This window comes from Grampus griseus (genome assembly GCF_964374135.1).
Source record: "Grampus griseus genome assembly, chromosome: 14".
NCBI classification, from domain to species: Eukaryota; Metazoa; Chordata; class Mammalia; order Artiodactyla; family Delphinidae; genus Grampus; species Grampus griseus.
In genome coordinates this window covers 30,445,901-30,473,159 of record NC_139008.1, presented here as the reverse complement: position 1 = coordinate 30,473,159, position 27,259 = coordinate 30,445,901, and the positions used below count along the sequence as shown (strand labels likewise).

General features: G+C 47.4%; 1 protein-coding gene across 1 annotated transcript in view; it reads right to left on the bottom strand.

Moving 5' to 3' along the window:
* The window catches only part of TEKT5 (tektin 5), a gene marked incomplete at its 5' end in the record, with an annotated part of 38,418 nt that extends 23,413 nt beyond the window's left edge, over positions 1-15,005 (bottom strand). Inside the window, 5 exons of the mRNA XM_082671435.1 lie at positions 946-1,168; positions 4,988-5,131; positions 10,729-10,799; positions 11,452-11,535; positions 14,430-15,005. Of these exons, the coding sequence (XP_082527561.1) occupies positions 946-1,168; positions 4,988-5,131; positions 10,729-10,799; positions 11,452-11,535; positions 14,430-15,005 (1,098 nt within the window). The remainder of the gene's footprint in view (positions 1-945; positions 1,169-4,987; positions 5,132-10,728; positions 10,800-11,451; positions 11,536-14,429) is intronic.
* Between the last annotated feature and the right edge of the window lie 12,254 nt (positions 15,006-27,259).

Below are 27,259 nucleotides of genomic sequence, written 5' to 3'. Positions count from 1 at the left end.
TGGCCTATGTGGGTGGGCTTAGACTGCCCCTGTAATTTCCATTAAACCCTGCCTGCAGCCCACAAAACCTCCCCAAATATATATACAGTAAAAAGGGGTACTGTTTTGCAAGTTCAGGTTCAAGACTAGTCCCCTGTCTCCCCACCCCCTTCCCACCAGATTGTCATCCCTAAGTCCTTCCTGTGTACCAATTGTGCAGCCACCACTGCTCCCTGACCAGAATATAAATCCCCTGAGGACAGGCACCAGGGGACTGTTGGTGTGACTCCTCTTTTCATTCCAGTCCCTAGCACAGCATCTGGCACCCAGTAGGTGCTCTAAATTGAGCAGAGTATAAATTCCATGCAGAGAGGACTCCCCCAGGGGTGAGAAACAGCATGACATGTTCAAATACAGGAGCAGGAAAAGGGCATGTCAGTGTGGGAACAGCAGGAGATGGTGGCAGGATTAGGCTGTCCTTCCCGCTCCTCAAATTCAAAAAGCACCCCACCCCTCCTGACGCTCTTGAAGCCTTTGAAGGTCAAGAGGTTACATTTCCAAAGATGCTGATGTGGGCGCAAAAGACCTGCTCAGACCCGTTTCCTGGGGCTCTGATACTGGCACCCACCCTCGTTGGTCACGCTTGGCCACGTGCGCTCAGATGGAGAAAAGAGACCTGGGGGCCATCGGCAACACCTTTGGGTGTTGCTGTGACAGCCAGGCCAAGCTCCAAGCTCCATCATCCAGTGAGCAAGGAAGATTCACACCCAAGATGCTGGAATCCCCCAAAGGAAGCTCACAGCCTCTGCCCCCTTTTGGGTGGACAGGCTCATAGACCGTGGGTTGCTGGGACCATTTCAGCAGCAGCAGTGGGGCGGGCAGCTTCACCAGAAGCTGCTGAGACCCAAGGGCGAGGGCCGGGGGCCTGGCATCATGGACGGTGGTCCGCACAGGCATCTCGCTTACCTTAGCCAGCTGCATCTGCAGCTTGTTCTTCACATCTGTCACCTCGGCGATGCGGGCATTGAAGGCCAGATTGGTGTTGGTAAACTGCTTCCACATCTGATCCAACAGCACATCGAAGAGGTTCTGGGCCTCCTCCCGCAGCTGGACAGAGTTGGCCTGCATGTTCTGCGAGTGCCTGATATTGTCGTTACTGAACTTGGCCCATGTCTCGGGAACGGAGATCCTGCAAGAGGCACGAGAGAGAACTTACCAGGCGAGGAGTCGGAGGTCTCCAGCGGGCTTGGAGATCGCTGAATCCGGGGTTTCCCAACCTTGGCACTTCTGACATTGGGGTCAGGATAATTCCCTGTTGGAGGGGGCTGTCCTGTGCACCGTAGGATGTTTAACAGCATCCCTGGCCTCTACCCACTAGATGCCAGTAGTAACGCTTCTCCAGTTGTGACAATCAAAACAGTCTCTAGACATTACCAAATGTCCCTTGGGGGAGGGGGCACAATCGCCCCCAGTTGAGAGCCACTGAGCTGACCCAAACACCTCATTTACAGATGAGGCAACTGCAGACTAGCTGGTTTCCCGAAAGGGCACTTGGTGAGTTGTAGGAGAGGAGAGATTCCCCCAAAGAGCTTTTTTCTCTAACACTCCCTCCACCATCACCAAAAACAGAGAGACAGGCCAAGAAGCGGGCATCGGGCATGATTCAGGGATGAGCCTGTGGCCATGCTACTTGCACTGGCTTATTCATTCAACAAATGTTCTTTGAACACCTACCACATGCCAAGCCTTGTTCTAGGCACTTGGGATAGAGTGGGCAACATCCCTGTCCTCATAGTGATAAATTTCCGAGGGAGGCGGGGGAGATAGACAATAAATAAAGAAGATGTTCACACATTGTGTTATGTTCTATGAAAGAATTTAGAAGCAGGATGATGGAAGAGAGACAAATGGAGTGGGTCATTACGTGTCAGTCAGGGCCATAAAAGGAAATGGAATTTATTCTCAGATAGCGCCGAGGCGCTCATAGACTAGCAAATGCACGAAGTTGTCACCACCCCAGGTGTGAAAGGCAAGAGAGGGAGCCATGTAGAATAAATCCCCAACATCTTTCTCCTCCATCTCATGTTGGTGACCCTCCTATTGGCTGAACCCAACTGGGAACCAGATGGCAAAGACCCAGGAGCGGCAGTTTGTAGAGGGCAGGCTCCTCTCTAGGACTCACAACAAGGCAGCTAGAGAATGGATCTGGGAGGACAAATGGAGCTCAGGCTATATTGGAAAGGGCAAACTAGGGAAAGGGCAGACTGGGAAGGCTTCTTGGAGGCAGTGACACATAAGGGATTCAGTTTAGGGAACAGAAAGTTCTTCCTGGCCGAGTATGTAAATTCAGGCAATAAGCAATCCACTATTGTACAGGAGTTTTCTCCTCTGGGAACCTTTTGAGAAACAGAGACACATGCTTCTTTGAGCTGACTTCAGTCTCCGGATAAACCAGATTAGATAACTTTTCAAGGTCTTTTCTAGCCGGGAAGTCTCCAGTTCTTAAAATAAAGCAGATTTTTATTCTCAGGCAGTAGGAAAAAAAGAGATTCAATCATCTGAAATAGAAGTCTCTTTCAGGACATTTTAAAGCACACTTAGATTACATAGTGAATAGAAATATTTTTAAAAACATACAAAATGTGGTTGTTTTGTCTGGCTTTTGCAGGAGTTAAAATCAAGCCTCTGGAGAGGCCTTGGGCTCCTAAAGATGTGAGAGGGCACTGAGTCTGATCCAGAGCGTTCATCCAACGAAGACCTGAGGCTCAGGGAGGCGAAGTGTCTTCTTTTCCAAGGTCACACAGCTACTCACCGTCAATAGAGGAACGAGGAGGCAACAAGGACGGCAGAGAGTGACCTGCAGATTTATTCCGAGGGTACCTCCCACTGCTCAATGGGACACTGTCAGTGTCAAGGGCAGCAGCCGCTAAGCCCTCCCTTGGAGCAGACAGCTGAGCTCCCCAGGGAAAACAACCCGCTTAATCACACTCTCCCTGGGGGAATTTGCCGAGGCAGCCTGTCTCCTCACAGGTGATGTGCTTCAGTAGGGGGAACGTGCTTTCTGGAGCCTGTGTACTCTAAAAACATAGGACCCAGCAGGCTTTGCTGGGGAGGCAGGAAGGCGCTATGGTAAAACAAAGGCCCAGTGTCCAACGTGGGCTCAGACTGTGGCTCTGCCACTCGCTGTGTGAGCTTGGACCAGTCACTGCACCTCTCTGAGTCTTAGTCTCCTCTGTAAAATGGGGATAAAAATGGTACCTACCCCCAGGGTTTTTGACCAACTGTGAAACCCCTATCACGGCACCTGACAATAGTAAGCACTTGATAAATGTTTATTATTCACGAGACCGTGGAAGCGCTCAGCACAGGGCCCAACCTATAGCAAACAGCAGGTAAAAGGCATCAGCTCGCATCTTCATCTTCATTATCAGTGGTTAATCCGTGGCAATGAGACCTTCGGTGAACAGAGATACGGCAACACAGAGCCTCCAAACGTCCTGTTGCCTGCCCAGACATGGCCCCGCTTTAAGAAAACCTCACATACAAAGCCCTGAGCTAGTACATCTGGGGAGCAATTAGTCACAAATGGCAGCTCTGGCTTTCCAGCTGGAGTCGCTGGATGGAGGACTTTAAACAGCAGACCCCTCCTGGGCACGGAAATCAGAGTCTCTGCCAGCCAGCCTGGCTGCCCAGCTTTCAGGGAGGCATCTGTTTGGGAAGGGAAACTTCCAGACTCCCTGTCCAGGTGGGCAGCCGTGGCTGAGAGGACTAGGCCCCCTGGAGGTCTTGTTCACTTTGCCAGCGCCGTGGGCAGTCAACCTTGTCAGGAGGAGGAGAAGGGTCCCCAGGAGCTGTCATCGCAGGAAACCCCAAAGGGTCCTTTCAACACCTGCATATTTACTACGATCCAGAAAGCGACCCTGGTGTGGGCCAAGAAGACCTTCCCTTTCCTTCTCTCCTTTCCCTCCCTTCCCCCTTTCATTCATTCTTCCATTCAACAAATATTTATTGCACACCTACTATGTACCAAGCACAATGCTATGTGCTAGAGATTTTTTTAAAAAGGACCAAGATAGACCCCTCCCTCTGCATGTACCCAGAGCATCTCTCTCCAGCCCTCATTATCCCAGACCTCGGACTGCCGATGGGGAAAGCACGCCTTCGTTCTGCACGCAATTCCGCGATGCTAGGACGTGTCCATGGCAGTGTCAGGCGGACAGGAGACGCCACCCTCATAGCTGTTGTGACGAGAAAATGAGGTCACACAGCAAACACTCGATAAATGTTAGCCGTCATCATTCCCCGACACGAGGCTCTGTGCCTAGCACTTCACACGCCCACCTTTCCACACTCACAGCAACTCTGGGAGGTGGGTGCTATTTTTATCCCAGTGGTAGAGGTGATGAAACGGGGCCCAGAGAAATTAAATCCTTTGTCCCGAGGGTTAATGTGGAGGCTGGATTTGAAGGCAGACAGCCTGGCTCCAGAACCCACCCTTAAGCCACTGCCAGCATGGGCAGGCACCAGCTGGCTCTCCCAGCCAAACTTGAATTCCTCCTCCTTCTGGAAATTCCTCTTGGAATTTGTTTGGTGGACTTGCCAATCCAGGTGCCTCAGCAGCAGCAGCTGTGGGACCCTCACGAGCCAATATCTTGCCCTCTCTTGCTGGAATTGGGATCTTGGGTGAAGTGGGGCAAACGTGGAAAGACAGTGGTGCTCCAACAACAAGGCCGATTAGCTCTCTCTCACTGGCTCCTTCAGGCTGCCAGAACCTCCCCTCCAGCCTTCCCCTGGAGCCAGTGGCTGCCCAACAGCCTTCCAGTAAATTCCATCTTAAGTGAGCCAGAATCGGATTCTGTAGCTTGCAACTCAGGATCCCCACTCAACCACACAGCCTCACACTTGACCGGTGCGCGATGCCCCTTTACGTTTCCTTAGCAGGATCAGACCCAGAAACCCCTGCTGTCCTCGGGCACGGCCAGGTGAAGACTGACAGCCCGGTACTTACGTGCAATCAATTTTCTCCACGCCGTGGAAGAAGCTGATGCAATCTGATGTGTTCCGTAGGTTAAGGCACTTCTCGTCGATGAACTCGGCTGAGTTTTTGTCCTCGAGGTCCCTCTCCAGGACATGCTGAGCATCCCGGTTATCCCTGTGGGGGCAAGGACATGTCCCTAAACTGTGCACTCACCCAGCGTACCTCACCCAAGGTCACAGGGGAGGTCGGTGCAGAGCCACTGCTGGAAGCCAAGTCTCTGGACCCCCAGGAGGGTGCTCTGTCCACCCCCAGTGGCTTCCAGCCCTCTTCCCGCCTTGATGCCTCCCCGCACACCCAGGGCCTCCCTGCACTACCCCACCCTCCCCCTAATCCAAGCAGACCTGTTGTCACTTAGAAAACATTTACTGTAAAGGGTCAGATACTACATATTTTAGGGTTTGTGGGTCATATGGTCTCTCTTGCAACTACTCAACTACGTAGGAAAACAGGCATAGATAATGTGTAAATGAATGGTTGTGGCTGTGTTCCAATAAAACTTTATTTACAAAAACAGGTGGTGGGCCAGATTTGGCTCTCCAGCTGTAGTTTGCTGACCTAATATAGAAGATATGAATTCACACTTTGGACAAAGCCAGGTTTCAATTTAAATTAGTTCACAAATCCTTGTGTCTGATGCTATGCCAGGCACAGAGGGAAGACATGAATAAGCCTCAGTCACTACCTTCAAGTGGCTCACGGATTTGTGTAAATAAATACCATAAAAAATAAAGAAAGAATGAAAAGAGCAACAGTGCAGGTTCAAAAAGGATACACAGTAACACAGAGGAGGAAGCCATTAACTCTGGGTGAGGGGTGGTCAGGGAAGGCTTCCCCAGAAAGTGTCTGAGCTGGGTTTTCATAACAATAGGAGCAGATATTATGGACAAAGTTGGGTTGGGGGGATGAGAATTCCAAGCTGAGGATACCACATGTGCAAAAGCAGAGAAGCTAGAGACATCCAGGTATTTAGGGACCCATAAGCAGCTCAAAAGGCTGGCAGAATCAGGGACTGGGTGGAGTCAGGGAGTGGATGGAGTCATGGACTGGGCAGGGTCAGGAATTGGGTAGATTCAGGGACTGGGCAGAGTCATGGCCTGGGCAGGGTCAAGGAGTGGGCGGAGTCAGGGAGTGGGTGGAGTCTGGAACTGAGCCAGGTGAGGAGAACACAATTGGGTGGGGCCAGGACTTGAGCCTGAAGGGCTGGTATCTTGGCTGAGAAGTTTAGACTTAAATGTCACTGTGTGCCAAGACTCCAGACATTGGAGACCCACTTTCATGATTCTTGCCATATTCCCAAAGTACCTGTACTATTATTTACCTGCTAATTTTCTTTTTCAATCATAAATAAATAAAATACATAAATAAATGCATTTCTAATTCAAAAAGAGTCATGTACCACAATGCTCATTGCAGCTCTATTTACAATAGCCAGGACATGGAAGCAACCTAAGTGTCCAGCGACAGATGAATGGATAAAGAAGATGTGGCACATATATACAATGGAATATTACTCAGACATAAAAAGAAACAAAATTGAGTTATTTGTGTGAGGTGGATGGACCTAGAGTCTGTCATACAGAGTGAAGCAAGTCAGAAAGAGAAAAACAAATACCGTATGCTAACACATATATATGGAATCTAAAAAAAAAAAATGGTTCTGAAGAATCTAGGGACAAGACAGGAATAAAGACACAGACGTAGAGAATGAACTTGAGGACATGGGGAGGGGAAAGGGTAAGCTGGGACGAAGTGAGAGAGTGGCATGGACATATATACACTACCAAATGTAAAACTGATAGCTAGTGGGAAGCAGCCACACAGCACAGGGAGATCAGCTCAGTGCTTTGTGACCACCTAGAGGGGTGGGATAGGTAGGATGGGAGGGAGGGAGACGCAAGAGGGAGGAGATATGGGGATATATGTATATGTATGGCTGATTCACTTTGTTATAAAGCAGAAACTAACACACCATTGTAAAGCAATTATACTCCAATAAAGATGTTTAAAAAATAAATAAATAAATGTATTTCAAAAGGAAAAATCTACATCACTGTCTTTAAAAGAAAACCAGTAACTGTTTCCAAACCTAAATGCAAAGTAAACACTAACAGAATGCTAGCTAGAATCTGTTGTCTCCAGTAGGTTCTAAGCCTGAAACTTTTTCTGTTTCTTTTTTGGTTGAAAAAGGGAAATTAAAGACGCATAAGCATTGATTGGGAGTTTTGCCTTGATGTCTTTTTTTTTTAATTTATTATTTTTTAAAAATTTTTATTGGAGTGTAGATGATTTACAATGTTGTATTAGTTTCTGCTGTACAGCAAAGTGAATCAGTTACACATATAGATATATCCACTCTTTAAAATTCCTTTCCCATATAGGTCATTACAGAGTATTGAGAAGAGTTCCCTGTGCTATACAGTAGGTCTTTACTAGTTATCTAGTTTATATATAGCACTGTGTATATGTCAGTCCCAATCTCTCAATTTATCCCTCCTTCCCTTTCCCCCTGGTAACCATAAGTTTGTTTTTCATGTGACTCTATTTCTGTTTTGTAAATAAGTTCATTTGTACCATTTATTTATTTATTTATTTTTATTAGGCTCTGGTTTTTCTCTTACTTTCTTTTTATAAAATTTAAAAAATTTTTTAATTCATTTTATTTTTGGCTGCATTGGGTCTTCATTGCTACGCGCGAGCTTTCTCTAGTTGCGGCGAGCGGGGGCTACTCTTTGTTGCAGTGTGCAGGCTTCTCATTGCAGGGGCTTCTCTTGTTGCAGAGCATGGGCTATAGGCACGGGGTTTCCATAGTTGTGGCACGCAGGCTCAGTAGTTGTGGCGCTTGGGCTTAATTGTTCTGCGGCATGTGGGATCTTCCCGGACCAGGGCTCGAACCCGTGTCCCTTGCATTGGCATCTCCCTTCCTCTCCCTGTCTCTGTCCCTCTGTCTCTCTCATCTTTATCTCCTTCTGCCTCCTCTTGCTTGGTTTCTCTCTGTCTCGGGGACTCAGTGTATGTCTCTCTCTACCTCTCCCCTGCCTGTCTCTATCTTTCTGCCACGTTCTTTTTCTGCTGTGGATACTGAAAGCTGGTGAGAGGTTTCAAACAGGCTAGGAACAAAGAAATTAAATCCTCATCCTGGGTCTGCACCCATCAGGATGCACAGAGGGTCATGTTGGAGCAAGGAGAGCCATCCTGGGGCCCTTATGGCCTTTGGAATTGGCAGAGCCGTGGGGAAATGGGGCCCCATCCTGCCTCATGAGGTGGAGTGTGAAGAAAGACCAGAATGTAGAAGAGAAACGTTCCAGAGCATCAGAGGGGAACCTGGGGCCTCAGAATCCCGGGTCAGCTGGTCCAGCCTCCTGGCCCTGGCTAATGAGGCCTGGGGAGGGAGACGAAGGCCCCATCTCCCCCAGATGGAGAGCCTGGCCAGTGCCAAGACTCGCCCTGCTGTCAGCCCACAAGGAAAAGCCTGAGCCTGGCTGCTGCCCAGTCAGGAAAGCCTTTTCTGCTTTGCTGGGGCACCTGGTGAGGTGAGGACACAGCTCTGAGCAGATGCAGGCCTCAGGCCTCGCCTAGAAAACCATGAGTCAACAGCCCATCCCCTGCCTGGGGCCAGGGCGGCCACCTTAGCAGGTTATCGGCAGAGCTTCCCCAAGGGCAAGGTTGCACTGAGTTCTGCCCTGTGGATGAGGCTCTGGCCACTTCCAGGTTAATTAGGCTGCCCCCTCAGCAAGAGCTTCCTCCCTGCAAGATGACAGGTGTCCTCTGAAAAGGGGCCGCCGCCCAAGGTCAAAGGGCCTCTCTCCAGGGTGACTGGGCCTCTGGTCCTGGCAAAGAGGAGAGTCCCTTCTACCCGCTCTCATCCCCTCCCCACCCACACTGCCTCCACTGCTTTCCTCCCAGCCTCTCCTCCTCTCTTTTCCTCTTTCTCTGTGTCTGTCCCTTTCCATCTCTTCATCTCTCTCACCTCTTGATTTCTCTCTCTGTCTGGCATGTCTGTGAAACTCTCTGTCCCTCTGTCTCTCTACTCATCTCTCTCTGTTTATGGCTTCGGGTCTTTCTCTTTCTGTCTCTTTTTCCCTCTGACATCAGAGTTCACTGTGTCTCTCATTCTGTGTCTCCCAGTCGATGAGACCGTCTTGATCTTTCTACTTTTCCTGCACAAGCAGCGCTCCACCCACCCCAGTTTCAAGATTTCCCTTCTGGAGTCCAGCTCCCCAATTTCAAGTGTGGGCTTTTGTTCACTCTTCCGGCTCAAACTGTCCCATTTCCCAAACCTCAGCCCTCCCGTCACTCTAACACCAAGTCTTGTCACAGCCCCACATCAACCACAAATGGAAAACCGTGCTCGTTTGCTAAAAAATAGGTGATTGTAAACATAGGGCAAGAAAAATACAACAAAAGCATTTGCTTGCCCAAAGACCTCCCTTTGTTAAAACGTTCCTGTTTAAGTACAAGTATCGAAGGGTTTTAAGTGGATTAATGTGTAAACGAATATTAGGCAAACAGAGTCCAAGTGGTAGGTCGGAATGTGGAAGTCAAGACAGAGGCACATAATGATGGAATTCAACCGCGCTTTCATCCATTCAACTGTCACCTCAGTCACTGCTGCATTTGCATCTCACTTCCACTTTTCTCCACCTCTGATGTCTCCCTGGGTTTTCCCAACTCATCTGCCCCTGACCACACCCTTAGATCTGCAGGCAGCTTTTCAACACTGTCCTGGACGCTCTTTATTTTCTTTTTACAGGATAATTCTCTCCTACCTCTGCCACCCATTCTTACAGCCTCAGTGGAGTTGAGGGGCTGCTGTGTGTGTGTGTGTGTGTTTGTGTGTGTGTGTGAGGTAGGGGCGACTGCTGTTTCTGGGGAAGAACAAACCAGGGCACCAAGCTCCCGGAGCCTATCTGCAAGCTTCCTTACCCCTTAGCATCCCACGCAAGCTGCCTACGTCCTCCACACAGCGGGAAGGGGCAGCCCTGGCCAGGTGGCCAGCCCGTCTTGTTAGCTATAGCTGAGTAAACAAGGAGAAACCAGCAGAGCAGCCTGCCTGCAAGTGTTAAAGGCAAGTGCCCAGCTCAAGGGCCAGGCGGGAAGCCTGCTGCCTCCGGGCGAGCTGGGTGCCAAGGGCTCATCTATGGGTCCCAAGCCCGGTAAAACTCAAGCCTCCCTTTAATTATGGGGGAGCCTCCTGCCTTGTCATGATACCAGTTACATAATCTTCCAAGAACAAAAAACTGATTCCTTTGAAGACTAAAAGGAACAGTGGCTCAAGGTGTCCACCAGCTCCCCTCTGGAGAGGCCCGGGCCCCTCACCTTGATACCCAACGCCACCCACTCTCTGCCATGTCCCAAAGTTCAGGACTCGCATGCGGAAGCCACAGGCTAAGAGAAGCCTCAGTGAGGCCAATTTCTTTTGCCAAGGCTCTCACTGCAAACAAGAACCACCAATGCTGTGCTAACTCATGAAAATCAATAGTGTGCATCTCAGTAACATCATACTGATAGACAGATCAGCCATGGTGGTAGCACTTACCTCGCTGAAACTGACAAATGCCACAGATCAGGACTTTTTTCTTTTCCTGGAGAGCTGGCTGTTAAAAGCTTGCCAGTACACCACTGATTGAAAGAACCACCTGGAGACGCGGGACCCCTGAAACCTGGGAGACCCAAAACAAACTCCAAGAAAAGGGAGAGTAAGCAGCTCTTACCGCATCTGGATGTCAATCCTCTGAGCTAGTTTTCTCAGCTGTTGTTGGCAACATTTTAGCAAATCTACTTCCTGCAATGAAAGATGTCAGAAAGAGTGAGGCCCCTTAGAAACTCACAGCCTCCTGCCTCCCAGGCCAGTGTTCCACCCCTCACCTCTCACTGCCCACCCTCCATCCCACAAGGTGAAATGTCAGGGTGGGGGTCCATTTCCTGCCTCGACCAGCATGATCCCCGGGCCAGGCACCTGAGGGTCGACTGTGGAAGCTGCACATTCTCTGCCCTGCTGTCCTTTCTTTTTATATATTTCCAGAGTAAAAGAAAAGGCAGCACCTACTATGCACCTAGGGTTCATTCATAGACTCTTTACTTATCATAAAATATGATACATTCCTATTTTATCATTGAATTAAATAATACATATGAAGTGATACAGTGTGTGGCATATAACAGGTGCTCAATAAACACTGGCTGTTACTTTTGTTATTTATTGGTATTACTATTATGATGCCCATTTTGGAGAGGAAAAGACTGAGGGTCAAATGACCTCCTTTCTCACTGTTTCTAAATTGCAACCTAGGCCCCCACCCACGCTTTCTGAGCCCTAATTTTGCATGGGGTGACACGTGTGTCTTCTGCTCCTGACAGGCAGCTCAGAAACCTCTCTGACCAGCTGGCCTTCCCTCCTCCCTCAGGGGGCTGGCCAGACCCAGGGGGCATCTTACCCGGATAAGATTTTTCTCCACGTTGTCATGGACCAAGTCAATCCCGGTCCTTTTCTCTCGCTGGTACAGACACTCCAGGGCCACCTGTAGGAGGCGTAGGGAATCATGTATTCTCCCTGCAGCTGTACGTAGACCGTGAGCAGAATTGACTCACATCTACCTTTGCCATGGTCTGTTTCATTCCTGGGAAACCTGGATGCTTCATGTGGTCCCATCACTGTGCGTTTGGATGGGCTTCTGCCTCCCCTTCTCCATCAGTGAGGGCTGTGGGATGCTGAGATGGTAGATGGGTGCAAAATCGGTGCACATCTCAAGCTGGCCATGCTGGTTAAGTCAGTTTGACAAATGTAAAGCGCTTAGAATACTGTCAATAAGAATTACCTGTGAATATATATGAACACCCTTTTTGGAGATCTCTAAATGGGGGAAGAGCTTTGGAAAGTGACATAGGCCAAGTGAGACCCAGGCAACCCTGCCACATGGACCTTATAACCATCATGGAGACACGAACAGAGCAGAACAGAAGCCAGGGGAGTGGCTGCTCGGTGGAGCTCCTGCAGCAGCAGACTGTCAAAGAATTGTGATGGGTCACTGGCCTGTCATGTCACGAAGAGCAGCGGCAGTGAGAAGGAGGCAGGGGAGCACGGCATCCGGTGTTGGGATGCAAATGTATCTGGGAACTCAGAAAGGAGGGCGAGCACTTGATGCCACAAGAATTTACTGCCCCCCTCTGTGTCACACTGGGGACACTGCAGTGAACTAAACAGTCCCTGCTCTTATGGAGTTCTAACAGAAGAGAGAGAACACACACAAATGAACATAGAAAGAAACTCAATCGTTTCTGACTGTGATAAGGGCTGTGATGAAAATAGGGAGCTGTGGGTGGGTGGGGAATAACAAGCAGGTTGGTCAGGGAGGACTTCTCTAAGGAGGTGGCAGACCGAGACCTGAATTATGAGAAGCAGCAGAAATGAATGGGAATAATGCACCAGGAAGAGGGAACAGCCAGTGCAAAGGCCCTGGGGTAGGAGGAGCAGTAGACAGGAAGCCATTGGGCTTGTGACAAGGAACTCAGATGTTAACTAGGATGCATTAGGAAGCCATTGAGGGGGTTTTAGCGGGGAGGTGCAGAGATCTAGTTTAATATTTAAAACCATCCCTCTGGCTGCTGTCTGGAAAATGCGTTGGAGGGGCTAGAGGTCGGGAGGCCAGGAAGGAGGCCGTCACCATTGTCCATTGAGAGGCACCTGGAATGAGGTGGTAACCTTGGAGTTGGAGACAAGTGGATGGAAGTGAGATGCCTCTGGTCCCTGTGGCCCCTTGTGGCTGTCACAGGGGGCCACGTGATGGGGCAGAGCTGGGCTTTCCAGACAGGCTGGGGGAGTGAGGAGAGAGTCGGGGAGAAGGGAGGAGCACTAGATTTCAGATTCTGCTTTGGGTGTCTGAGCAGCAGCCATGCCCACTGTCCTTCCAGGGGGGAACATGGGGGCATAGGGAAACAGTAGGGACCCCCATCCCATAGTGGTCAGAACCTGTGCCTTGTCTCCAGGGGAAACATGGAGGTAGGGCCTCTCCTACAGAAGCCCCCACGCCAGACACAGAGCAGGCGCGGCTGCAGGAGGTTTGCAGGCAGGGGTTCTGTATTCGCACACGCTCCAGGGAGCAGCAGAACATCATCTCGTGTGGCCACAATGATCTCCCACAGCAAAGGCAGATAATCCCAGTTCCTCACCCAGTGTCCACTCCAGGACCCAGTGAAAAATGCTCACTTACCCAGACTCCTTTGCACCCAGGGAGCCCATGTGAGTTCTGGCAAATGGACTAAAAATGGAATCACATAATGGACCTGCTGGAAAATTGATATTCCCTGATAAAAAGGGACAGACACAGTTGGCATTTTGCCCCTTCCCTACCCCATCCTCCTGCCTCGACTGAGAATTTCCAAATGCTCCTGGCAAGCGGGAGTTTGCAATATGAGATCTGAAACGTCCTTGAAAGTAGTAGGACAAAAGCCCCGTGTTAAGGATGGCCAAGCAGATAGGAGGCTGGGTTCCTTCTGGTATCACATGGAGGGTGCAGCATCCTCCTCTTTTCCTCTGGAATTCTCATAACAGAAAATGAAATTCCTATTTGGCTGAGCTGCTGTACTCAGATAGCTGTTTACATGCAGCCTAAAGCTATCCTAACTGCTCCAGGATATGGCTGGAGACTGGGAAACCAAAGTGTGGAGGATGTCCACATTCAGTTATTTATTCAACAAATACCTCCTGGGTGCCTGCTGTGTGCCACACGCTGTGCCAGGATGGGAAGACATTCAGAACATTGGTCTAGATGACAGGCAGTCAGCACAGACACTGCTCATTGAGGACCAGCATAGACATACTGGTCCCCCACAGCTGAACAGCAGTCCTTGGTGAAAAAGCAGACAAATCCCTGCCCTCATGGTGCCTATACTCTAGTGTGTAGAGCAAAACAAGAAGGACATTGTACAGTATGTTAGCAGGTCTTAAGGGCTACAGAGAAAAATAGAGCAGTTATTTGAAACACATCTTCTAAAGACCATCACATACACTAACACACAGGCTTGTGATGTCTTTATGAAATCCCTGTGATTTTGATGTAACCCCAAGGAGAAAAGGAAATTCCATTCAGTCTGAGGAACCCTGATTGGACTGGGATTATTGTCAATTGACTAAGTTTTATATATATATATAATTTATATAATATATAATAAAATTATATATTATATAATTATATAATAAAATTATATAATTATATAAAATTATATAATATATAATAAACGTTATATATATTATATAATTTTAGCTTAAAGCTGATTATAGATGATGATGCAGCTCAAACTGAGCTGCACGGCGCCCATCACCTTGATCTTCACTCAAGGGGAGTGTGGGGGGCTGCATTGCAGGCGTGGTATCCCAGCGGCCGTCAGGCCCCCCGCCCCCGCACCCCACACTCACCTGCAGTGGACAGTTCAGTTCCTCGGCCGCGCACTCCAGCCGCCTCTTGACTTCATCCAGGCTGTGGTTCTCGTTCAGAAGCCTCTCCAGCTCATAGTTCAGCTCCGACTTCCAGAAGCCAATGTCCGACAGCCTCTGGCCCAGGTTCCGGCAGGTCCCCTCCTGCATCTGGCGCGTCAGCTGGTCCTTGTTCTGCATGAGCCGCATGGAGTCGCCCATCAGTTGGTTGGCCCACAGCCGCGAGGCCTCGGCCGTGTGTATCTGCAGCTGGTTGGACTGGTCCCAGTCATGGGGCCTGTAGCGACAGAAGAGCGCTGAGCGGACGGCCGGCAGGGTGGTGGGCGGCCGCAGGGCGCTGCGGCACGTGGCTCCCTCGTCCAGGCAGGTCTGGGTGTTGGAGACCTTGCAGAAGAGGCTGGGAGTCCATGAGTTCAGGTAGCGGTACCCAGGCAGGTAATAGGGCTGGTAACACCCCTGGCTCACCGGGGCCGACGCAACCGGGGGCAGCGTGCTGATGCGACAGGCTTTCTTGGGGCCACAGTAACTGGCAGTCTGAGTGGTTCCAAGAAACTCCATCTTCCACCATCAGCTCCGCTAGGGCAAAACTGTGCCTAAGGGGGCCAAGGCACCACAGGAAGGGGAAGGAGCTTCTCTGAGGGATGGGCAGAACCTCTATGACTCGGCACTGTTGTCATAAAGCCTGGGGGGGTGGGGCCTTACTGGGACCCCTGCTCACTTGCCCCAGCTGAGGCCATAGCATCACAATCAAAACCCAGGCCAGTGCTTCCCTGGTGGCGCAGTGGTTGAGAGTCCGCCTGCCGATGCAGGGGACACGGGTTCGTGTCCCGGTCCGGGAGAATCCCACATGCTGGGCCCATGAGCCATGGCCGCTGAGCTTGCGCGTCCGGAGCCTGTACTCCGCGGCGGGAGGGGCCGCGGCAGTGAGAGGCCCGTGTACCGCAAAAAGAAAAAATGCTTTGCCAAAAATTTTCGGAGAGCTCGGGGGTTTTTTGGGGGCCTGAGCCACCTGTCTCCTTGCATGGCCCTGCAATAAACCTTTCTCTGCTCCAAACTCCAGCGTTTCCGTTTGTTTGGCCTCACTGTGCATGGGGCACACAAACTTGTGCTAACAGGTGTGGAGAGTAGGGGAGACGATCAGATCTGCAGATCACTGCCTTGGCCTCCACTCCAACCCGCTTACGAAATGTCAGTCACTGAGTCAGTGACAGCGGTTGAGGGGCTCTCATGGCCAGGAAGGTCGCATGTGAGGGAATCTGCTCAGTGCTCTCCGGGCAGAAGAGGCCTTTCCCTCGAGTGGAATCCCAGCTCCGTCCCCTCTCCCAGCCTGGAAAATGCCCAGGATTGTGCCTCCCTCGGACGCTGTGAGAATCAAGTAAACGCAGAACAAGGTACTTAGCACCTAGTGTGTGATCAACAGTTGTTATTGTTGTTACTATTACTATTAGACTACACTTTGCCACATCATTTCATGTAATCCTTTTGCTCACGCCTGGAGGTGGCGTTATTCGAGCCCTCATTTTACGGGGGGGCAAACTGAGGCTCAGAGAGGTGCATTTGTTTGCCCAAGGGCACACAGCTAGTCTTGGGAAATGGCTCAGGTAATGCCGCTTCCCCTGAGGATAAGGAGAGCCAGATAAAAGCCGTAGATGTGCTTTGCAGTGGGGCTGCTAGGGAGCTCAGAGAACATCTCAGTGAAGTCGTTTCTATTTTTCTGCCAACGTTTTATTATAAACAATTTTTTTTAAATGCAGTGGTTTTAAAACACTCTAATATGGAAGGTTGTCTTCAAATAAACTCTTGCACAGAAGCAGGGCACGTGACACAGACCCCTAAGTTGCTCTGGCTGGAGGGAGCCAGAGGTGCGGGGGGGTCCCTTCCCCCAAGTCCTTAGGGCTCCACAGAGCACAGTGGGAAGACCGTGATTCAGCCCACCCCCCTCCCCATTTCACAAGAGAAGAGGCACGAAGGTCACCTACCAGGAAGTGGAAAAGCCAGACTCCATGTCCACGTTTTCCGAAGTCACACTAATTACCTAGAGAAACGCTATGATTGTTATGATCATCAAAAAGCGTTCTGTTAAATTTGGAATCATGTAACTAGATTTACTGTGATCACTCTGTAATGCAGACAAATATTGAATTATTAGGTTGTACACCTGAAACTAATACACCATTATATACCAATGTTTCCTGAGAAAAAAGAAACTGGAATCATGCCGTAGGTGAGTGTGGTATATTGGTTTCCTATGGCTGCTGTCACAAATCACCATAAAGTTAGTGACTTGACACTACACAGATGTATTCTCTTACAGCTCTCGAGGTCAGAATTCCAAAATGAGCCTCAAGGGGCTCAAATCAAGGTGTGAGGAGGGCTGGTTCCTTCTGGAAGCTCCGGGAAGAATCCGATTCCTTGCCCTTTCCAGCTTCCAGAAGCTGCCTGCATCCTTTGGCTTGTGACCTCTGCCCGCATCTTCAAAGGCGGCAGCTAGCATCTTCTCTCCCCCTCCCCCGACCCTCCTGCTTCCTTCTTACAGGACCCTTCTAATCACATCAGACCCACCCAGATAATCCATGGTAATCTCCCCATTGGAGATCCTTAACTTAGTCACACCTGCAAAGGCCCCTTTACCATGTAAGGTAACATATCCACAGGTTCCTGGCATTAGAATACGGACATCTCTGGGGGGGGGGGCGCTATTATTCTGTCCACCACAGTGAGCAATGTAAAAGAATACCGGGTGATAAGAAAGGCAAACAAAAGTACCGTGCTGTGTGTGGATTGTCCAAATGTGAAGACCCAGGGTTAAGGGGGTGAATCAGAGCATCTCCTGAACCATTGCTTTTCCCAAGGTCTTGTTTATTTATGATGCATTTGTTTTAAGTTCTAAAAACAATACTGTGTGTGTCTCACCTGGACTCTAGTCCCCATCTAGTCCTTTCAATCTGCTCCTCTCACACGTGAATGTGTCCACAAATCACCTGAGGACTGCATTAAAATGCATATTCTGATTGAGTAGAGCTGGGGGCAGGGCTGGAGGTGCTGCATTTCCTACAAGCTCCCAGGTGAGGCTGGTCCACAGACCATACCTGGGGTAGTGGGGCCCTGAAATAAGTCCTATGAGGGAAAGGACCTTATTTGCTTTTGCTCATATTTGTACCCATAGCACTTAGAATAATACCTGGAGTATAGTAGGTGCACAATTTGGGTTTGTTAAATGAATTAAAAAAATGGATGGATAGGTGGATGGGTGTATGGCTAGGTGCGTAGATGGATGGACGGATGGATGGATGGATGGATGGATAGATGAAGCGACAAAATTTCAGATGCCATTAAATGAGAAAGGTAAATTCAAAACAGTTGGCCATGGTTCAACCAAAACTCAGCGAAAAGGAATAGTAAAACCTGACAGCTCAGTCCAAAAGACTCAAGGAATCACCTTCTAAAAGTTTAGAAAGTGAAAATACTCACTTTGTGTGTGACTGTTGGGGAACTCCTGAGCAGTGACTTGCAAAGCATGGGGCAGTGGAGTTTTTAGGGTTCATCCATGGTGAAGCAGGTGTCAGTACCTCGTTCCCTTTCATGGCTGAATACTATCCCAATCACATGTCTAGACCACATTCGTTTAGCCATTCATCCGTTGATGAACATTTGGGTTGTTTCCACTTTTTGGCTATTATGAATAATATTGCTGGGAACATTTCTGTGCAAGTTTTTGTGTGGACATAAGTTTTCAATTTTCTTGAATAGTTACCAAAGAGTGGAATTGCTGGGCCCTATGGTAATTCTGTTTTGATTACTGTTGAGTTTTAATAAAATGTAAATCAGCACATTTTATTACTTAGCTTTTAAATAAATATTGTATTATCCATAGAAGTTAATTCAAGGAACTCTCAACTACACAGTCAGCCACCACACACACAGGCTGGGCCACACATGTTTGGTTGGACAGTAAGTTTCTAACGCCTGGGAATTGTTGACTCTCTCTTTGGGCTCAGTTAGTGTCTCCAAGCCCTTGGGGTGCTTTGCACCCCTGCATCCAGACAGTAGACTTAGCACACACAAGGTTAGCCGTGATGGGAAAATGAAACCGGAACACGGACTGCTTCCATTCTGTCATTCTATGTGACACTGGGAGTTTTTATTTGTGTCTAGGATGTAAAGCAGTGAAACAGAGTGTGACCTGCAAGGTGTAATATTTTTGTTTGGAACGTGGACGTTTTAGTTCATGCATGAAATCTTTTACTGAACTCAGTATCTTTAAAATTGAAAGGTAATCTTTGTATCTGTCAACTGTATCAAAACTAAGAAAGTAACCAGGAATATAATTATTACTGGGAATATTATTGTATAGAGGAGGAAGGTGTTAAAAAAAAAAGTCTACTCTGGGTGTTGAATATACTACACACGTCACTGGTTAGAGATCCCTCATCCACCACTAAAAGATGTTTTTTTTCAATCTCTTGTAAAAGAGATTCTTTCAATCTCTTTCCGGCTGATGGAAAACTCATTCAATTTCTGAAATCCCTACGGGAAGTGGACTAGGAGAGGCTGGGGAGATGGGGGAGAGGGGACCCGACTGACCCCCGGAATGGGGTTCGCAATCCTCCACCCCAGCTCCGCCTCCCGATCATTGGGGACCCCTGGCCCAGCATTGCATTAACTCTATTTTTTTTTTTTTTTTTGCGGTACGCAGGCCTTTCACTGTTGTGGCCTCTCCTGTTGCGGAGCACAGGCTCCGGACGCGCAGGCTCATAGGCCATGGCTCACGGGCCCAGCCGCTCTGCGGCATGTGGGATCTTCCCGGACCTGGGCACGAACCCGTGACCCCTGCATCGGCAGGCGGACTCTCAACCACTGCGCCACCAGGGAAGCCCTTACTAACTCTATTTCATTGCCATCTCTGCCTGCAGCTGCAGCATTGAGATGGCTGCCTGACTTTTTTTTGTTTTTAGAAGTTGGTGGTAGGAGTTTATTAATTTATTTATTTATTTTTCTGTGTTGGGTCTTCGTTTCTGTGAGAGGGCTTTCTCTAGCTGCGGCCAGCGGGAGACCACTCTTCATCGCGGTGCGGGGGCCTCTCAGTATCGCAGCCTCTCTTGTTGGCGGAGCACAGGCTCCAGACGCGCAGGCTCAGTAGTTGTGTGGCTCCCTGACTTTCACAGGCTGTGAAGGGACAGCTCCACGTCTGTGAATTTAATGTGAAATCCATCCGCCTGCAGAAGAAAGGCCTGGAGAGACTGTCTTAGGTGAAGACTGGAGCAGCGCTGTCCAGTGATAGAACTTTCTGCAGCGGTCACCTCAACAAGTCAGCAAGCGTTCCTTGGGCGCCCCCTGCAGGTAGATAGGACTCTGTCACTTGTCCTTCCCACAGCCAAAATCTGTGACTGGAGGTGACTCCAAAGCAGTGCTTAGAAAACTGGAAAAATAGGGTCACACACAGGAAAGAGAGAAAAAATCCAGGAAGAAGCTGCTTTCAATTCAACATCCGTGTCAGTTTGTATCATTCAAAAACCGAAGTTATATTTTACAATATAGCTTTTTCTTTTTTCACTTTGAATTTCGGAAGGTATCTTTTTGGTGCTTAGAGCACTGGCCCTGGCTGGTGTCCAACGACTCAGCAATCTTTCTGGAAATCTACCTGCGGATACACACATACATGTGTGCTAAAACACATGTATATGTGCTCACTGCTGCATTGATTGTAGCAGGGAAAAAGTGCAGCTAACCAAATGGCCCTCAGTACAGGATGGCTAAATAAAATATACGACACCTATGCTATGGAGAACTCTGCAGCATAAAAAGAAGTTAGGCCTGCATTTGCCGATATGAAAAGATTTCTGAGATATCAGTGTAAGTGAAGAAAGCAAGATATAGAAGAGTATATACCCTACGGTACCACTTGAGCAGATATGTAGGTAATTGTATATGAACAAACACTTCTGGAAAGATACACAGGAACCAGTGCCTGAGTGATTACCTCTGGACAAGGACAGGAGTGGAACGGAGGCACAGGGGGAGACTTTTATTTTTTGATTAAGCCTTCCATACTGCTATATATACACAGTCGACCCTGGAACAACGTGGGGGGCAGGGGCGCCGACCCTCAACACGGCCGAAAATCCGAGTATAATTTATAGTCGGCCCTCCTTATCCACCATTCCACATCTCAACCAACTGTAGATTGTGTAGAAATGTTGTATTTATTATTGAGAAAAATCCAGGTATAAGTGGACATGTGCAGTTCAAACCCATGTTTTTCAAGGGTCAACTGTAATTTTTCTTAGTATATATGTAATATATGCAATATATATAGTATAAGTAACATACTATATATGTAATATAGTCACATATATAACCTAATAGGACATCTCCTTCCCGCCAAGATTGGGTAATAGGGATTAGCTGTACCCTCCCATCTGAAACTACTCAAAATATATGAAATGATGATTTTCAAGACACTGGACATCAGGCATGAAGGACAGTCCTCCCTGTGAGATGGGAAACAAATGAGGTGAGTCCTCCAACCACCACAGCTCACTGCCTGGACAGAGTTTCCAGGCCATGGTGCAGGGAGGGGGACTGTCTCCAGTTAAGGGAGCCGGGCAGGTGGGACACCAATGTGTCTAGAGTCTGAAGGACAGAGCTCGAAGGAGGAGGGAGCTGCCCAGAGAGAGCTCTGTAGACTTGCAGATGGTTCCCTTGGTGTCCAGCAGAGAAGGATCAGTGCACACCTGTGAGGAAATGACCCCGGGCTGGGGAAGAACAACCCCAAAGCATCAGAGGGAACAATCCCAGAGCTCCCCCAGGCTGGGAATAGTTCCCCATCCCACCAACCACAGTAGATTTCATCATCTGTGCAGCATCAAGTCAAATTCGCCTAAGTATTAGGGCAAAATTAGTCCCAGACTCATTACCTCTCTGGTCCTGCCTAATAATGCTTAAAAGCAGAACCCCAAAGATTAAAATGTTTTCAGTCCGTTTGCTGGTGTCCCAGAAAGAAATCGAGAATATTTGTAAAAATACAAACATTTTCAGCACTCAGTAACGTAAAATTCACAATATCTGGCATCCAATAAAAAATTGGATCGCAATTGAAAAAACTGCAAAGAAGGAGGAAACTAAGACCCATAATGGGGGGTGGGGGTGGGGGTGGATCAATCTAATGAACCCAAGGCAGAAGTGATACAGATAATAGAATTAGTAGACAAGAACATTGAAAAAGTTATGACAACTACATCAGTGTGTTCAAGAAGACAGAGGAAAAATTGGCCACATTAAGTGGAGACTTGGAGGATGTTAAAAAACAAAACAAAATACCTGAATTGAACTTCTGGAGAGGAAAAGCACAATGTCTGAGATGAAAAATATACAAGATGAGATTAAAGGTATGTTTTAGTCGACCAAGGCTGCCATACAAAATACCATAAACTGACACAAAATACTCTAAGTACCAGAAATTTATGTCTCACAGTTCTGGAAGCTGGAAGTCCGAGATCGGGGCCAGCACAGTCGGATTCTGGTGAGGTCTCTCTAGTTGGCTTACAGACAGCCGCCTTCTCACTCACTGTGTTCCCACATGGCCTTTCCTTGTGTGGAGAGAGAGCAAGCTAAGTGTCTCCTCTTATAAAGACTAATCCCATCATGAGGACTCCCTCTCCTCTCCATGACCTCATCACCTCCCAAAGGTCCACCTTCCAATACCATCACATTGGGGGTTAGGGCTTCAACATATGAATTGGGGTGTGCAGAGTGGGGCAACACAAACATTCAGTCTATAATAAGGAAGATTAAATACTGCAGAAGAAAAGATTAGTGAAGTTGAAGAGAGAGCAACAGAGACTACCCAAAATGAAACAGAGAAAAAAAAAAGACCGAGAAACAGAACTATAGAATAGTGCTGAGAGAAATCTAGAAGGACCTAAATAGAGAGATAAATCATGTGTGTGGACTAGGAGACTCAATATTGTTAAGAGGTCAGTTCTTCCCAAACTTAAGGTTAGATTCAATGCAAATCCAACCAAAATCCCAGCAGGCTTTTTGGGGTAGACATTATTCAACTGATTCTAAAATTCAAATGGAAATTCAAAGGACCTAAATAGCCAAAACAACTTTGAAAAGAAAAACAAAGTTGGAGGATTTGAGGTCTCCGACTTCAAGACTTATTATAAAGCTACAGTATGGTATTCGCACAAAGACAGACAAAGATCTTATTCTGAATAAAGAATTCAGAAATATATCCACATATTCATGCTCAGTTGACTTTCAGCAAAGGTACAGAGTTAATTGTGTGGAGAAAAAATAGTATTTTCAACAAAAGATGCTGGAACAATTGTAGATATATATGTGTGTGTGTGTGTGTGTATATATATACACACATATCTATATCTATATATCTCAACCCATACCTTGCACTATATACAAAAATTACATACAAAAAAATTAACTCCAAATGACTCATAGACCTAAATTTAAGGTCTAAAACTATAAAAATTCTAGAAAGAAACATAGGAGAAAATATTTGTGACCTTGTGTAAGGCAGATTTCTTAGGTATGTTTTCTAAAACACAATACATAAAAGAAAAAATTTGATAAACTGGACCTCATCAAAATTAAGAACAGCTCTTCAAAAGACATTCGTAAGGGAATTTTCAATCTCAAGCCACAGACTAGGAGAAATATTTGCCAGACATATAACTGATAAGGAACCTGTATCCAGAACATATACAGTATTCTCAAAACTCAATACTTAAGCAACCAACATTTTTTTTAATGGGCTTAAAATTTGAACACTTTGGCAAAGAAGATATGCCGATGGCAAATGAACACCTGAAAAGATGGCAACATAATTTCTCACTAGGGAAATGCAAATTAAAACCACAATAAGATGCCACTATACACCTGTTAGAATGGCAAAAACCCAAAAGACGGGTTACACTCGCTGCTGGCAAGAATATGGGGCAACTAAAATGCTCAGACACTGCAGGTGGGGATGGACAGCCACTCTGGAGAACACTTCACCGGTTTCCTACCATCCCACTCCTAGGGGTTTACTCCAGAGAAATGACAGTGTGTGTCATTATGAAGTCTTATACAACAATGCTCACAGCAGCTTTATTTGTAAGACCCGCAGGCTGGAAGCAATCCAGATGTCCATCTACAGGTAAATGGATTAACAAGCTGTGGTGTACTCATACAATGAAATACTTCACCGAAGCCAGAAGAAATGAACTTCACACACTCAACAACGTGGATGAACCTGAAATAAACATGCTGAAAGAAGCCAGATGAAAAGGAGCACACACCATATGATTCCACTGGTAAAAAATTCTAGAAAATCCACACTCATCTATGGAGGCAGGAAACGGCAGTGACTGCCGGCGGGGATCAGGGGCAGGTTTGCAAAGGTCACGAGGAAACTTTGGGGGATGATCTGTGTGTTCACTATCTTGACTGTGGTGATGGTTTCACAGGTACAGCGTATATAAGTCAAAACTTATCAACTGTACGCTTTAAATATGTGCAGTCTGTTTATCAGTTGTCCATCAATAAAGCTGTTTGTTTAAGAAATTAACAATTGCTAACACCTATATACTGCACAAATGTGTGAGGAATTTTCAAAAAACTTGTTATACTCATATTAACTTATTTAATCCTTCCAACAATAATCCTCTGAGGGAGTTGATATTATCGTTGCCATATTACAGGGGAGGAAACTAAGGCATGAAGAAAAGATTTGAAAGCGGGTAAATGGGGAGCTGGAATTTGAACGCAGATGGCTGGCATTCAAAAATCCACGTTCTTAACTAGCAAACGAGTCAACTTCTCCATATATAATGGATCTGAACCTTATTTTTCGACTCAGTTATATATCAAGTGCCTGTATACACTGCAGGCGCTTGATATATAACTGATATTAGATATTTAATATCTTCGTTAGATATTTTTGCTTGATCCAAGGGAAGAGGTGGAAATTCTCTACTCCAGAACTTAAAATTTTTTCCACGTCCTAACTTTGGTCATAGATGGGGTAGGAGTGCCACCTGGTGGTACATTGTGGAGCTGCATGCATCTCCTGTGCATTTCACAGGGTAGCGTTTTCACCACGTTGCAGTGTGTTTAAGATGCTCCAGTCCTGCTAGATCACCATCTAAATTCTTAACCTGTTTGACCCAGGTGCTAGTCTTGTTTCATTCACTAACCTGCTATGTGATTAGGGACAATTTTCTCTGTCTAGGCCTCAGTTCCCCCATCTGTAAACAAGGGTGCAGGATCTCACCTCTGCAACTCTTACCTACAACCCCAAGTTTACTTAAACACAACTGTGTATTGGACCTTTGCTCTGTACTTGGTGCTTTGCATGAATGAAATTATTTTATCCCCACAGCAACATCATTGGACAATTGCTCTTTTTTTTTTTTTTTTTTTTTTTTGGCCGTGCCTCGCGACTTGTGGGCTCTTAGTTCCCTGACCAGGGATCGAACCTGGGTCACGGCATTGAAAGTGCCGTGTCCTAGCCACTGGACCGCCAGGGAATTCCAGGTGCGGAAATTGCTCTTATTATCCCCATTTTACAGATGAACAGGCTGAGGCTGGAGACCAGAAGGGACGTGCCCAGTGTTATTCAGCTCATTAGAGTCAGGATTTAAACACATGTCATCTGACTTCAGAACACGAGCTGTAAACCCCTGTGTCCGCTGCCCTCACCCATCTTACCCGTCCCAACCATGGAAGTCTGTAGTGCCATCGCTTAGAAACCCTGAGGAGTTTTTTAAACATGCTGTGATATTATGATTTATAGTAAGAAACATATATTTGGTCTTTTTTCCCATGTCTGGCACAGAGCTCCTAAAATCCTTGGAATTTCCTAAGGGCGGAGAGCAATAAAGGTGTCTCTTGTTATGTTAATGGACCTCACTTAAGGATGGGGGCTGGTTGCCAGGGGAACCAACCTAGCGATTGGAGGGTTGGAACTTCCAGTCCCACCTCCCCAGCTTGGGACTGAACCAATCGCTGATGACTTACGCAATCGTGACGGGGTAATGAAGCCTCCGTTTAAAAGGACAGGTTTTGGTGAAAACTTGGAGATTTGGGGAGAGAGGTGCCCCTGGAGAGGGCTTGGACTCTCTGAGCTTTTTCCTCATGCCTTACCCTGTGCATCTCTTCCACCTGGCTGTTCCTGAGTTATATTCTTTTAGGATAAACCGGTATCTAGTAAGTAAAATGTTTCTCTGATTTCTGTGAGCTACTCTAGCAAATTAATTGAATCCAAAGCGGGAGGAGGTCATGGGTACCTCTGACTTATAGTCAGTCAGTCAGTCAGAAGCACAGGTAACAACCTGGGCTTGCAACTGGCATCTTGGGGAGGAGGGCAGTCTTGTAAAATTGAGCCCTTAACCTGTGGAATCTGATGCTAACTCCATTAGCATCAAAATTGTTGAATTGTAGGACACCCATCTGGTGTCCAGGGCATCTATCGTTGGCATGGGGAACCCCACACACACACCTCCTACCCACATTGGAAACTGGGTTCAGAACCTCTTTATAGTCCCAGGCCCCATGCACAAGTTTCTGATTTGATTGACGTGGAGGAGGAGAACGGCGCATAAAATACCCCAGGTGATTATAATGTGTAGCCAGGTCGAGAAACCCTGCTGTTGAAAGAACATACCCAGTGTCCCACCAGTCTCAGTGCAGATTTAAGCTCTAATAATTTCAGAAGTATAAACAAATTTTGTTTCTAGAGCAGTTTTAGGTGTACAGAAAAAAAACTTTCAGAAAGTTCAGAGAGTTCTGATATATTCCCCCCACCCCGTTGCCCCCATTATTATTAACATCTTGCACTGGTGTGGTATGTTTGTTGTCATTGGTGAACCAATATTGATACATTATTATTAACTAAAGTCCATAGTTTAAGTTAGGGTTCACTCTTAATGTTGTACCTTCTACGAGATTTGATAAATGCATAATGTAATGTCCTGTGGCCACCATTACAGTATCCCACAGAATAGTTTTACTGCCCTGAAGTCCCCTGTGCTTTTCATCCCTCCCACTCCTAACCCCTCCCCCAAATCCTGGCAATCACTAATCTTTTCACTGTCTCTGGTTTTACAAACGTATTATTTTTTTGTGTGTGTGGTACGCGGGCCTCTCACTGCTGTGGCCTCTCCCGTTGCGGAGCACAGGCTCCAGACGCGCAGGCTCAGCGGCCATGGCTCACGGGCCCAGCCGCTCCACGGCATGTGGGATCTTCCCGGACCAGGGCACGAACCCGTGTCCCCTGCATCGGCAGGCGGACTCTCAACCACTGTGCCACCAGGGAAGCCCCTACAAACTTATTTCTTTAATCATTTAAAAATTTAGCTATTTGAATCTACAACAACATGTTTTTCAACTTTAATTTTGTTTTTTCTTTTTGGCCGTGCCACACAGCTTGCAGGAACTCAGTTCCCCGAACAGGGATTGAACCCAGGCCCCAGCAGTGAAAGCCCAGAATTCTAACTACTCGGCCACCAGGGAACTCCCTAAATTTTCATTTTGTTGTTTTAGTCATCATGGCCATCTACCATCAGAGGGACTGAAATAAAAAATTTAAAGTCTATTGTTTCAAACTCAGGAAGCGAAATGAATGTAAAGGAAATGTAAACTTTCAAAGGCCGGTTTTTGTAAGTTTGTTCATGCTTCAAAAGTTCCTAAAGGAGGAAACTGGGCTCAGACTTTTGGAACACGCTGTACTCGAGAAAGGAGAACCAGTTGCTTCCACAGGCCAGGAACAGCATCTGTGAGAAGATGGTGCTCAGAGGTCTCTCACG